The sequence below is a fragment of the Colobus angolensis genome, unplaced genomic scaffold (genome assembly GCF_000951035.1).
Source record: "Colobus angolensis palliatus isolate OR3802 unplaced genomic scaffold, Cang.pa_1.0 Scaffold95, whole genome shotgun sequence".
NCBI lineage: Eukaryota > Metazoa > Chordata > Mammalia > Primates > Cercopithecidae > Colobus > Colobus angolensis.
This window is the reverse complement of record NW_012123487.1, coordinates 1,706,722-1,720,382: the sequence shown is the minus strand read 5'-3', so window position 1 is coordinate 1,720,382 and position 13,661 is coordinate 1,706,722. Positions and strand designations below refer to the sequence as shown.

The 13,661-nt window shown below is 47.1% G+C and overlaps 1 protein-coding gene across 1 annotated transcript in view; it reads left to right on the top strand.

The window, feature by feature from the left end:
- CDK5R2 (cyclin-dependent kinase 5, regulatory subunit 2 (p39)) overlaps positions 1-1,806 on the top strand; it is a 2,246-nt gene extending 440 nt beyond the window's left edge. The window contains exon 2 of the mRNA XM_011932355.1: positions 3-1,806. Within this exon, the coding sequence (XP_011787745.1) occupies positions 3-584 (582 nt within the window). The 3' untranslated portion in view covers positions 585-1,806. The remainder of the gene's footprint in view (positions 1-2) is intronic.
- Positions 1,807-13,661: the final 11,855 nt, after the last annotated feature.

Sequence of the window (13,661 nt, the reverse complement as noted above, 5' to 3'; positions counted from 1 at the left end):
CGCGGCGGGTCATCGTGCAGGCGTCCACCGGCGAGCTGCTGCGCTGTCTGGGCGACTTCGTGTGCCGACGCTGCTACCGTCTCAAGGAGCTGAGCCCCGGCGAGCTGGTGGGCTGGTTCCGCGGTGTGGACCGCTCGCTGCTGCTGCAGGGCTGGCAAGACCAGGCCTTCATTACGCCCGCCAACCTGGTGTTCGTGTACCTGCTGTGCCGCGAGTCGCTGCGTGGGGACGAGCTGGCGTCGGCCGCCGAGCTGCAGGCCGCCTTCCTCACCTGCCTCTACCTCGCCTACTCCTACATGGGCAACGAGATCTCCTACCCACTCAAGCCCTTCCTCGTGGAGCCCGACAAGGAGCGCTTCTGGCAGCGCTGCCTGCGCCTCATCCAGCGGCTCAGCCCGCAGATGCTGCGGCTCAACGCCGACCCCCACTTCTTCACGCAGGTCTTTCAAGACCTCAAGAACGAGGGCGAGGCCGCCGCCAGCGGCGGGGGCCCACCGAACGGGGGCGCGTCCGCCGCCTCCTCGGCCGCCAGGGACAGCTGCGCGGCCGGAGCCAAGCATTGGACTATGAACCTGGACCGCTAGGGATACCCAGGGGCCGCGCCCATCCCCCGCCCCAGCCCCCGACACACACTCGGACCCCCCGAGACCACCAAGCCACCGCCGCTGTTACTGCCGCTCAGCGCCCCGGCTGGGCGGAGGAGGAGCCGCCCATGCCCCTCAGGGGAAAGTGGAGGCCGGGACACCAGAGGCCGCGGTGTTTGGATTTGCTGGGCGTGAAGTGGGGACGGAAGATGAGCGCGGGAAGGGCACTCCAACCTCACTCTTCCCGTCTGTCTGCGCCCCCATTTCTTCATTTCTGCCCGGGTCTTCCCCTTCCCTTCAGTCCATTCCCCCTCGGTTTTGTCCATTTCCTTGCCTCCTTTTTGTGTCTCCATTTTTCCTCCTGTCTGCATTCCTCTCTCTCTCTCCTGTTCCTCTCTTTCTTCCTCCCTCTCCCTGCCTTTCCATTTTCTGTTCCTTGGGCGTGTGTGTCCGCATCTCTATCTTACCGCTTGATTGACTGTACCCCATGGCCCCCCGTTTCTCCTCCTGCACCTGTGTCCCCATCTCCTCTTCTTGTTGCTCCTGTCATGTGTCACCGTCTTCCTTCCTGTCTGCCTTCTTCCTCCACTTGTGTCAGCTTGCATTTTTTATTCCTGACTGAGTTCCCACACCCCCTTCCCCAGATCAAAGGGAATATTAGTTTTTAATTTGGATCGACTGAGGTGCCAGGAGAAACTGCAGGCACCCAGACAGCCACCAGGATGGCCCCTCGCCCCACCCCCACTGCCTCTCCCCATCTTTTCCAACGTGTTGCATGCTGGGAGCTGGGGGGGGGAGGTGGAGGAAGGGGCTGACGGCTTCTTTCAGGAGGCTGAGGTTTGGAGGCAAAATCAACCTGGGAGATCACCCCGGCCGCGGCGCCTCAATGGACAGGTGGGGGGAGAAGAAAACTTCTTACCTTGGGGGAGGAACATCCCGCTTCCTTATCCTTAGCTTTTTTGTTTCCCCTCCCCACTGCCCCTTTTAATTTATTTGGTTGTTTGCGGAGGGAGGGGGGAGGGGGGAGGCTGGGCTGGGAACTGTCCGAGGTGCTGAGCTGAGGCGGGACAGGAATCCTCCCGGAAGAGTACCAGGGACTGGGTTGGGCCTGGGGCCGTGTCCAAGGTGCCAATGATGCGGGCCGACAGAGCGGACCGCACTGTCTGTCTGTCCGTCTGTCCCGGAAAGAACTATAAAGCGCTGGAAGCGCCTGCAGATGGTTTTGCGCCGGTCTTTCTTTGGGCCCCGGGAGGGAGGGAGTGGGAGTGGTAGTGGAACTGTCACGGCCAGGGCAGGAAGGCAAGAGATGGGGCTCTAGTAGGGAAGATCAAGTCCCTGAGAACTTCTCCTCCTCCCCATCCCCACCCCCGCCATCGGCTTCCATTTTACAGAGGGTAAAGAGAAAAGTGAGGTAGCTGACGGTGAGGCCTGGTGATAAAGCTGAATCCATCCCCCCACTTCCGCCTCCATCTTGTCTGACCTAGCTCTTCTTTAGTGCCTGAGCCACTTAGAGACCGAATGATGGGGACAGCGAGAATTGTGCCCTTTCTGTGATGTGACCCATTGAGGCAGAACTAGCTAGTCCTTATTGCTATTTTCCCCTTCCTCCCCATCTCTCCCCACGATATATTGGTCAAGAGTACAGTCGGGCCTAAGTCTGTATTCACCACTCCCAAGTGGGGCCTGTCTGCCACACTTCTCTCCTTATCCCCCAGCCACCATGGGGCTGCTTCGACGCTGCCTCGGTCGCACGCCCACTCAGGAGTCTTGGGAGGCCCATCCGTGCTTGAGATTCAGACCTTTGCCATTTATCCCCAAGAAGGGGCAAACACGGGCAGCTGGGGAGAAGGAAGCCATTCTCCGGTATTGAAACAAGAGGGAAAATGCGCTATTTAGCCTGAGATCCCTGCTCTGGCCCCATTGCCTTCTTAGCCACGTGGCTAAGCGCCCTGTTCACTGTTTCATTGGCCCAAAGAGGCCTGGCTTCAACAGAGTGCCGGCAGCTCCGACCCTAGTCCGGCCATGGCGGAGAAGATTCGGAAAGAACCCGGCCGGGCCGGCCGAGGCGAGGCCCGGGTTCGCTGTCCGTGGTGCTGAAGGGCGCGCTCGGGTGGGGTCGGGGCTTGTAGGGGCAGGAAGAGTTGCAGACTCGGCCTCAACTAGATCTTCCGGATAATTTGGGAATAGGGTGTCATCTATTCTGGCGGCGAGTTACAGAAGTCTGGCTCCAGAACCCAAGAATGTCGGTTCCCACTTGCCCTCCCAGGACTACAGGACTCGACTCCCCTGGCCTTAGCCCAGGGCCCTTGTAACCTGCCTGGAGCCGGAAATCCCCAGTCCAGATTTGTGAATCGAGTTCCCGAAGGGAGGGGGAGAGCTGGCGGAAGGGAAGGCGGGAGCAGCCGCCCATTGGCTGGAATTTGGCGCAGTCAGCGCGGTGCCGTCATCTCTCTTGGTTTGGGAGGAGGGAGGGAGGATCACTTGGGTCACCCCGCGGCTGTCGCCATAGTAACCAGACTAACCGGGCGGGGCAGCCGCTCTACTCTCCCACCTCTGGCTGGGGAAACAATCCTGGTCCACCTTATTTGGAACTAGCTAGTGAGACTACCTATTTGATTAGAATTTCTGAATTGGAGGAGCCTAAAGGGGATGGGAAAGAGAGCAGAGACCCTACACAGACGCCCCCCTCAACCCCCAACAAACATCCTGCGTTTGGATACTGCCCCTGAACGCTTAGCCACAGCACCCACCCTTTACTGCACACACACACCCCTCCAGGAACTTGTGGTCTGGCACTTGGAGACGTAGAATGAGAAAAAAGCCACAGTGAGTAACATTTAGTTAAATCTCACTTTTGACATGCCCCAAGGCATGAGACACTGCCATAATCCGATTAGGAGGGGAGGGACTGGAGAAGGATCAACGTGAATACGTGGAAGAATTAGCCTCCTGGGTCAGACTTGTCAGAGTCCTGTTTTCTCAGGGATTAAGTGGGAGAAGTCGTAAGGAGAAGGACCCCTTCTTCTGAGAAGGCAAGGGGTGGAGGGAGTAAGTGCAGAAACAGAATAAGGTACCTTCTTTCCTGCCCTGGAGTTAACCTGGGGAAAGCGAGTCCAAGCTGCTGATAAGGTGGTGAAGGGGGACCAGAGTTTTAGAAACCAGAAGCAAAGAGGGGTGGACTAAGGAAAGATGGAGGTGGAGGAAAGGAGACAGAAACCCAGCTGGAGCAATGACTCAGCACTTCCCCTGGGCAAAGGGCTGGAGTGACTCTCCCAGCACAGGGGCAGCTGTGAGGGCAGGAAAGCAAATGGACAGACAGAAGGGATAATTCACCCCTTCACCTGACACATGTTGATACATACATTGACACATAACCAAAGGCATACATTTTAACCCAGAAGTGGAGACAAATGCATTTATACTGGTGAATCATAACATATACACACCTCCACTCCTTTCCTCCCTGTCCCCCTTCCTGGAACAGAGGACATTCTGTTTTGGAGCCATGCTCCCCTGTCCCTGGAATACCTTGCTACTTATTAGAAAAGCAGAAATGCAAAAAATCACAGATATGTAGGGGGAGTTGTCATGGTAACTGCTTTGCTTGCCAGGAGGAGTGCCCAGCAACCAGAGCATCTAACAGTATTCAAAAGGACATTTTATGGTCTCCACTTACTGGGATCCACCCCAGGCAACCAGATGGGCACCTTTGGAAGATGTCTGCAACAGAGGCTGCTGAAGAAGCCCCTCCAGTCACATCATCATTATCAGGGACAGCTGGAAGCCAGGTGTATGGGCCTGATCTTCTTTAGGTACCCCACTTTAAGTAACACTTCTGGCCTCTTTAAATATAGGCATTTGCTGTGAGTGGCTTCAAGACAGCAAGGTTAACACTTCGAAGACCTTCATTTAAGAGCATGACCTGGCTGGGAGTGGTGGTTCACGCCTGTAATCCCAGCATTTTGGGAGGCCAAGGCGGGTGAATCACTTGAGGCCAGGAGTTTGGGACTAGACTGGCCAACATGGTGAAACCCCGTCTCTACTAAAAATACAAAAATTAGCTGGCTGTGGTGTTGTGTGCCTGTACTACCAGCTACTCGGGACTTGGGAGGTTGAGGCAGGAGAGTCTCTTAAACCCAAGAGGTGGAGGTTGCAGTGAGCTGGGATCATGCCACTGCACTCCAGCCTGAGAAACAGAGTGAGACCCTGTCAAAAAAAAAAAAAAAAGTATGACTTCCCTCTCAGCATCTTGCCACAAACCCTACAAAGAAGGTCATATCTACACAGTCAGGATAGGAGTGTAGATGAGGGGTAGAAAAGTTGCTTACTTGGCCGGGTGTGGTGGCTCACCCCTGTAATCCCAGCACTTTGGTAGGCCAAGGTGGGCAGATCACTTGAAGTCAGGAGTTTGAGACCAGCTTGGCCAACATGGTAAAACCCCGTCTCTACTAAAAATATGAAAATTAGCCAGGTGTGGTGGCACATGCCTGTAATCCCAGCTACTTGGGAGGCTGAGGCAGGAGAATCACTTGAACCTGGGAGGCGGAGGTCACAGTGAGCCGAGATCACGCCACTGCACTCCAGCCTGGGCAACAGAGCAAGACTCAATCTCAAAACAATAAATAAATAAATGCAAAAAAATTAGCTAAGCATGGTGGCACACAACTGTAGTCCTAACTACTTGGGAGGCTGAGGCAGGAGGATCACTTGAGCCCAGGAATTTGAGGCTGTAGTTAGCTATGATCACATAACTGCACTCCAAGCTTGGTGACTGAGTGAGACCCTAACTCCAAAAAAGGAAACAAAACACCTGGAGAAAATATGGATTATTTATTGTTATTATTATTATGTTGCATCTTGGGGTGGGTGGAGAATGTCTTTTTAGCAGTAAAAAGACCTTAAAGGAACAGATTGATTCATCTGAGACTCCATTTAGCTTTTGAATGTCAGAGACATAGAGAAGAAAAAAGAAAAAAGTTCATCACATAACCCAATTTATTTTCTTCATAACATTTGTTCCCACCTGATAATTTTTTTGTTGGTGACTTATTTTGTATCCTTTCAATAAAAATAAGGTTGAAACACCAGTGACAAATGGAGAGAATGTATTTTCAACACAATATATTTTTCAGTAGAAAAATAGCTAAAACTGGAAACAGCCAATTCATAAAAGGAAATGTAAGCAGGCTGGGTGTGGTGGCTCACGCCTGTAATCCCAGCACTTTGAGAGGCCAAGGTAGGCGGATCAAAAGGTCAGGAGTTCAAGACGAGCCTGACCAATATGGTGAAACCCTGTTTTCACTAAAAATATAAAAAATTGGCTGGGCTTTGTGGAGTGTGCCTGTAATCCCAGATACTTGGGAGGCTGAGGTAGGAGAACTGCTTGAACCTGGGAGGCTGAGGTAGCAGTGAGCTGAGATTGCGCCACTGCACTCCAGCCTGGGTAACAACAGAGCAAGACTCCATCTCGGGGAAAAAAAAAAAGAAAGAAAGAAATGTAAGCAAGTGATAAACAAATAAAAAGATACTTATCTTTACTATTGGCCAAAGAAATTCAAGTCAAAACAGCAATGAGATATTACATCTCCATCTCTTACACTGATACAGATTATCAAAATGGAAAATTCCAACCATAGGGAAAGCATGGGAAAATGAACATGTTAATTCAGTCTTTTGGGGAGATTGTCTGGATCAAAATGTGAAAGGCAGCATGCTCTTTGATCTAGCTACCACATTTCCAAAAATTTGCCCAGAGGAGATAAGTGGGAAAAGATCTGATGCATAGATGCCTATCATACTTTTGTTTATCATAATGAAAATTTGGATACAACCTGAATGAACATTAGAAGGAGATTAAGTAAATTGTGATAAATTGATATTCACTGGGATATTATGGACCATTAAAAATTGTACATCAGGCCAGGCGTGGTGGCTCACAACTGTAATCCCAGCACTTTGGGAGGCTGAAGCTGGCGGATCACAAGGTCAGGGGATCAAGATCATCCTGGCCAACATGGTGAAACCCTGTCTCTACTAAAATACAAAAAATTAGCCAGGCATGGGGGTGCGCCCCTGTGGTCCCAGCTACTCGGGACGCTGAGGCAGAGGAATCGCTTGAACCTGGAAAGCAGAGGTTGCAGTGAGCCAAGATTGCACCACTGCACTCCAGCCTGGCCACAAAGCAAGACTCCGTCTCAAAAAAAAAAAAAAGAAAGAAATTTGTACATCAGTCTGGGCACAGTGGCTGACGCCTGCAATCCCAGCACTTTGGGAGGCCAAGGTAGGTGTATCACCTGAGCTCAGGAGTTTCCTCATTCTACTAAAAATACAAAAATTAGTTGAGCATGGTGGCTGTGCCTGTAGTCCCAGCTATTGGGGGGCCAAGGCAGGAGGATCACTTGAGCCCAGGAAGTGAAGGTTGCAGTGAGCTAAGATCAAACCATTACACTCCAGCCTGGGCAGCAGAGTGAGACTCTGTTTCAAAAAAGAAAAAAATTGTACATCAATATATATTTATCGACATGAAAAAATGGCACGATGAAGTGGAAATAGGAGATTGAAAACATTGTCATATCATCCCATTTCTGAGAGAGATTTAAACAGCTGTCTCCTTCTTGTCATTTAGATCTTGACTTAATAGCCTCCTCCTTCTCATCATCTCCTGAATTCATCTCAGTCTGTCCCACAGTTACCCTCAATCACATGCCCCTAATTTATTTTCTTCATAGCATTTATCTTCCTGAAAATATATTATTATGACCTAAAAAAGAAGAAAATTATAAGGAAAGAAAGAAAAAGAGAAAAACAGAGAGGGAGGGAGAGAGAGAGACAGAGAGAGACAGAGAGAAGGAAGAGAGAAAGAGAGAAGGAAGGAGGAACAGGAAAAAAAGTGACGCTGGACAGTGTCTGGAAAAGGAGAAACACATTTCTGCAGCCATGTCCTGCACTGCCCTATCACACATCTCCAAAATCCCTTTGCTCCTTCCCCTAACCTCAGGCTGTTTCCAAATCCCTAGGGTTTAACAATGTCCCTTGCTGGATAAAGGGAGTCAAGCACCTATCCATCCTGGCAGCCACGTCTATTACACAAAAAGCACATATAAGGTGCATGTCCACACACAGAGCATGGACACACATATGTGCACACTCTTACAAGGATCCATCCAAGAGCATTTAAAAAACACTTCTCTATCTTTTTCATAAGGGCCATAGAAAATCCACTGTCCTTTATTCAAATAATAAAGCTAGGGGAAATTTTTCTCCCCACATTAACTTGTTCATATCTTTGAATAACGAGAATTAGCACAATGCCTGGCATGTAGTAGGTTCTCGATAAATAAGAGCTGATGTTTATTCAGGTAATAGCCATTTTTTATTACAATAAATGTTGTGATAAGCCTTTGTGTGTCAGGTCTTTGCCCATTTATCTCCTCAGAACAAAGAATAAATGGACTAAAAAGGGTGACAGTCTGCATGTTTACCTTTGGTTGCCAATAAGCGTGCCACCAAATATACATTTTTAGAACACAACTATGGTAACTAACTTCTCCTAAGATGTTTTATCCTTTCTTTTCTTTTTCTTTTTTTTTCTTTTTTCTTTTTTTTTTTTTTTGAGACCAAGTCTTGCTCTGTCACCCAGGTTGGAGTGCAATGGTGTGATCTTGACTCACGGCAACCTCCACCTCCTGGGTTCAAGCAATTCTTTCTGCCTCAGCCTCCCGAGTAGCTGGAATTACAGGCGCTTGCCACCATGTCCCTCTAATTTTTGTATTTTTAGTAGAGATGGGATTTCGCCATGTTGGCCAGGCAGGTCTCGAACTCCTGACCTCAGGTGATCCACCCGCCTCGGCCTCCCAAAGTGCTGGGATTACAGGCGTGAGCTACCTCTCTAGGCCTCTCTTCTCTTTTCAATTATTCTTGATTTATGCTAGGTTTCTGGTTGACTTTACTTGGCATTTTAAAACACTTTGAATTTTATTCTGGTGCTTTTATAGTGTCTTTATTTCATTCTTTAATCTATTCTGGAATTCAACTTTATATGTGGTGAGAGGTAGAGATATAATTATTTTCCCCAGATGACTACTAAGTTGTGCCAATCTTTGAACAGTCTTCCTTTACCCCCAGTAAATACCATCTTATTATTTATGAAATTCCCACACATATGAATCTATTTCAAGGCTCTACTCTGTTTCATTGGTCTACTTAACTATTGCTGTACCAAACCACACCTTTAATAACTAGTTTTGCAGTATTATTCTTTTGCTAAAATTGTCTCTTTTTTTTGAGATGGAGTCTCACTTTGTCACCCAGGCTGGAGTGCAGTGATTCAATCTTGGCTTACTGCAACTTCCGCCTCCTGGGTACAAGTGATTGTCCTGCCTCAGCCTCCCGAGTACTGGAACTACAGGCATGCGCCACCGTGGCTCGTTAATTTTTGTATTTTTAGTAAAGACGGGGTTTCACCATGTTGGTCAGGCTGGTCTCGAACTCCTGACCTCAAGTCATCCTCCCACCTCAGCCTCCCAAACGCTGGGATTACAGGTGTGAGCCACAATACCCAGTCATGTCTTTCTGTTCTTAATCATAGTACAGAAGAACTTAAGAACCAAGCCTGTCAAGTTCCATAAAATCCCTCTGTGACTTGAACTGGGACTGCATCACTTTTATAGATTAATTTGGAGATTTGGCAATTTTGCAATATTGAGTCGTTCCATCTAGGAACATGTTCAGCCTCTTTATTTACTCAGGTCTTCTTTTTTGTTCCTTAGTGAATATTTATAGTTTTCTGTATTTAGATGTTTCTCATGTTTTCATTAGGTTGATGTGGGAGCACATTTGTATTGCTGTTGTAAGCCTGTAATTCCCAATTCCTTTTCTTCTTTTTACAGGGTATTGGAGAGCCATATATATATATATATATTTTTTTTTTTTTTTTTTGGTGTGTTGATCTTATACCTTACTGGAATTTCATTAGTTCTAATTGTGTTCTAGTTGAATCTCTTGGATTTTATAGGTAGGCAGTCATATCATCTACAAACAAGGACATTTTAATATCTTCCTTCTCAATATTTACACACAGTGTATATCTTTTCCTGTCTTATTGCATTGTCTAGGCTCTCCAGTACAAGGTTCAGTGGTAGCAGTGATGACAATATTACAAGGGATAAAAAAGACATCCTTCCTTTTCCCTAACTTTTATAAGAATGCTTCTCATATTTTACCAATGGCTTTTTAAATTAGTCTTTTAAATTTGAATATCTTCTTTTATGTACGTTGTGATAAAGTGAATCATGTAAAATCATTTTCTGGAAGTTTATACAATTTTAATCAAAATAATTATTCAAATTACCTGTTTTGTATAGATAGAGCACCAACTGAATCATGCTAGACTACATGGCCCTGGGCGTTTGCAATTTGGGAATATAGGAGGGGGGTGGCTGAATGTTCCCCTGGGCATCCTTTCTCCTCCGTGACATTTAAAGGTAGTGTGATATGATGCACAGAACAAAATACTATGAGTCAGAGGTTTGAGTCTCTCCTCTACCATATATTAGCTACTAATCTAAGACAGTGATTCAACCTCTTTGAATTTCAGTTTTCTCGTCTATCAGATCAGAACAAAGATCTTGGGTTAGTGTCTATCAGGTGCCTACGATAGGAATGACATATTACTGTTGTTAGGGTAACAACTATTGCTATACTAGTCAGCACTATTAATAACTATTAACAGGGACTAAATAATGACCAGGACAGAGACAGAGTCCAGAATGGGGCCCTGGGGTGCTCTAACCATCTTTGCTGGTCCCTGAGGTAGTGGGGAGCCCTGAAGGCCTGGCCCTCCCATGAGCTATCCTGTGACCTGGATGACTGTGTTTACTCCTTGCTGCCAAGGCTTGGTCCCACTGTGACCCATGTGCCACTCTCTGGAATACCAGCCAGGGGACTTGCTTCTGCTGTCAGTATGTAGATACTTTTGCCAGCCTGGCCTAGCATAGGAACATTCTTAAGTCTAGGTCTTTGGGCCAGCAGGCCAGGCCCCTTTTGGAACTCCCCACTCCAGGGATCCCCTCAGGCTGGTTAGAACCAACAGGGAAGAACAGCTGAGTCCTTCCTTCACAATTCACCCGCTGATCAGGGGTGAGAGGAGATGCATCTCGGGAGACTAGGCCCTAAGAATGGCATGCACACATGTTGCTAATGCCTGCACTAACGTTCATGCATCAGGGTGTAGTAGAACTATCCTGAGATTTGCAGCAAATCTGGACCCTGCTATTTCCTCACTGTGGGATCTTGGGACTTTGTTTTCTTCATCTGTTATATAGGAATCACAATCATCTTCCCACTATATCTATATCTATCTATATCTGTCTATCTCTCTCTATATATATTTATATATTTATATATTTTGAGATGGAGTCTTGCTCTGTTGTCCAGGCTGGAGTGTAGTGGCATGATCTGGGCATGATCTTCACACCTTGTGTGCAACCTCCACCTCGTGGGTTCAAGTGATTCCCCTGCCTCAGCCTCCCAAGTAACTGGGATTACAGGCATCCGCCACCATGCCCAGCTAATTTTTGTATTTTTAGTAGAGACAGGGTCTTGCCATGTTGGCCAGGCTAGTCTCGAACTTCTGACCTCAGGTTATCTGCCCACCTTGGCCTCCCAAAGTGCTGGGATTACAGGCACGAACCATGTGCCTGGCCTTTTCCCACTATTAATGAGGCTGCTGCAAGTATCATTTGAAATTGTGTCTATGATGTGATCTGTAAGTTGTAAAGCATAGAATAAATACAAGGTGGTCCTGAGTCTGGCCCTCATGTTCATGGTCATAGACGTGGCCGTTGCACAAATGTGTGTGCAAGATGCCCTAGAACTGTGTGTCAAAAGTAGAAAACCAAGGGGAAATTTTGGGGGATTGGGAAGGTGATCATAGGAAAGGAGGCTTAACCCAAGAGGTTATCACTGGAGCCTGGGATCTTTCATCACTTTTCCCATCCATCTCCCCATCTCGTGTTGCTCCAGATCTCTCCATGCTGCAGGATAAAAATGGACAGTGCTGCCTGAAGCCTCCCTGACAACCTCCCGCTGTGTTGCTAAGCAACTTGACCTCCTCTGCCGAAAAAGGAACCTAATGCTCAAGATCTGGCCTTCTGGCCTCCTTTAGTTACTTCCTTCTCCTCTGACCTCAGGGAAGGAAGGAATCTCAAGGAAAGAGCATCTCTGCCTCATGGAGGGGGAACTAGGTATAGAATTGGAGGATTAGACTGGTGGGAAATGGGATGAACTTGCAAGGCAAATCTTTGCTTCTGGGCTAATCAGTGTGGGGGGATGACAGTTATGGAGCAGCTCTCTGTGCTGGACTCTCTAGGCACAGGCTCTGTCCTTGCAGCAAACTAACAAGGCAGGTATGATCAGTTTTTCCATTTTATGAGTTCACTGAGCCTCACAGAGAGTAAGCAGCCTTCTCAGTCTAGGGAATAGGCAGAGGATGAGCCTGAAACCATGCCCATCTGGGTTCCTTCTACTCCACCATGCTGTTTGAGATATTTGCAAGGGTCACTGTAGACCATTAGACTTCTAAAATGCATTTCTCACTTTGCTATTTGTCTAGAACCCCTGGTGAATGCTGGAATAGAGTACCTGGCTTGAGGTTGAGCTGAGGTTTGGGCATATAGTTCTGCTACTTCCTTGGCCTCTCAGAATCTCAGAATCTGCTCATTCTTCCAGTAGTGAAGATCGGGGAACAAGGGGTGGGAATAGAGTGAAAACTGGGCTGCTAGAGTTTGAAAGGCATCTTTACCCTTGGCAGCTCTGTGATCCCATGCAAGTTATTTGATATTTTGTGCCTCAGTTTTCCTCATTTATAAAATGGAAATAACACTAGAGCCAACTCCAGAGGGTTGTAAGAATTAAATGAATGTAAAGCTCTTGAACCTGGCACATAAAGGTTCAATAAGTACCCACACTTATTATTATCACTTCTAGGAGGCTTTAGCATATAAACCTCTTTCACATCCTTAGTGGTTAAGAGAATTCACTGCCACTGAAATCAAACTAGGTCCACATCCTGCACTGCTCTTTCTCACTGTGTGACTTTAGACAAGTTTCTTAATCCCTCTGTGGCTCAATTTTCTAATCTATAAAATGAAGAAAATAATAATGTGTACTTCAGGGTATTATTGTAAAGATCAAATATAATATGGGTATTAGTTATGGTAATATTAGTTGCTGTAACAAGAAAACTTCCCACTTCCAAATTTCATGTAATATTCTACACAAGAATCATGGGAAGTAAGCATTACTATTATCTTCATTTTAGAGGAGAAAACTAAGTGTCAGAATGGTGTAGACATATTCCTAAAGTCACATAGCTAGTAGCTAGCTGAGATCTTATAATTTGAAATTCAATACATTCTTTTGTTACTTCATAAGGAAATGGAGGATATTCTGAGAACAGGAGGCCAACCCATGTGTTAGTGGTTGCAGAGCCATAGCCAGTCAAGAGGCTTGTTCTTGGTGAAGTCCATGTGGGCCCAGGACAAGGACTGTACTGCCGTGGAAAAGTAAGCCCAGATTCCTTTCCAGGGCATGTGGAGGGCATCTGATGGGGATGAGAGGGAGAGGAGGGAGGTGCTTGCTTAGTTTCGAATTGTTTTGTCTGCTTGTTTAATAATAGAAAGCACTGATATGTGTAGCAAGGTACTTAAATCATTATGTAATCTTTATGGCAACTCTATGAGATAGGTTTAATGGATATTATAATTTTACAGATGAGGTAATTGAAGCACAAAGAAGTAACTTGAATAATGTTACATAGCTTGCAAGTGACAGAGATTTCAAACCCTGGAAGTCCAGCCCAAAGCCCCAAACCACTAAGCTATGTTGCCTTTTGTTTTCAAAGTAGGAAAGAAACAGCAAACAGGATCCAGTGGGAGAGAATTCTCAGAAAGAGAAAAAGTCAACTGGGGCCAGGTGCGGTGGCTCATGCCTGTAATCCCAGCACTTTGGGAGGCCAAGGTGGGAGGATCACTTGAAGTCAGGAGTTCAAGACAAGCCTGGCCAACATGGTGAAAACCC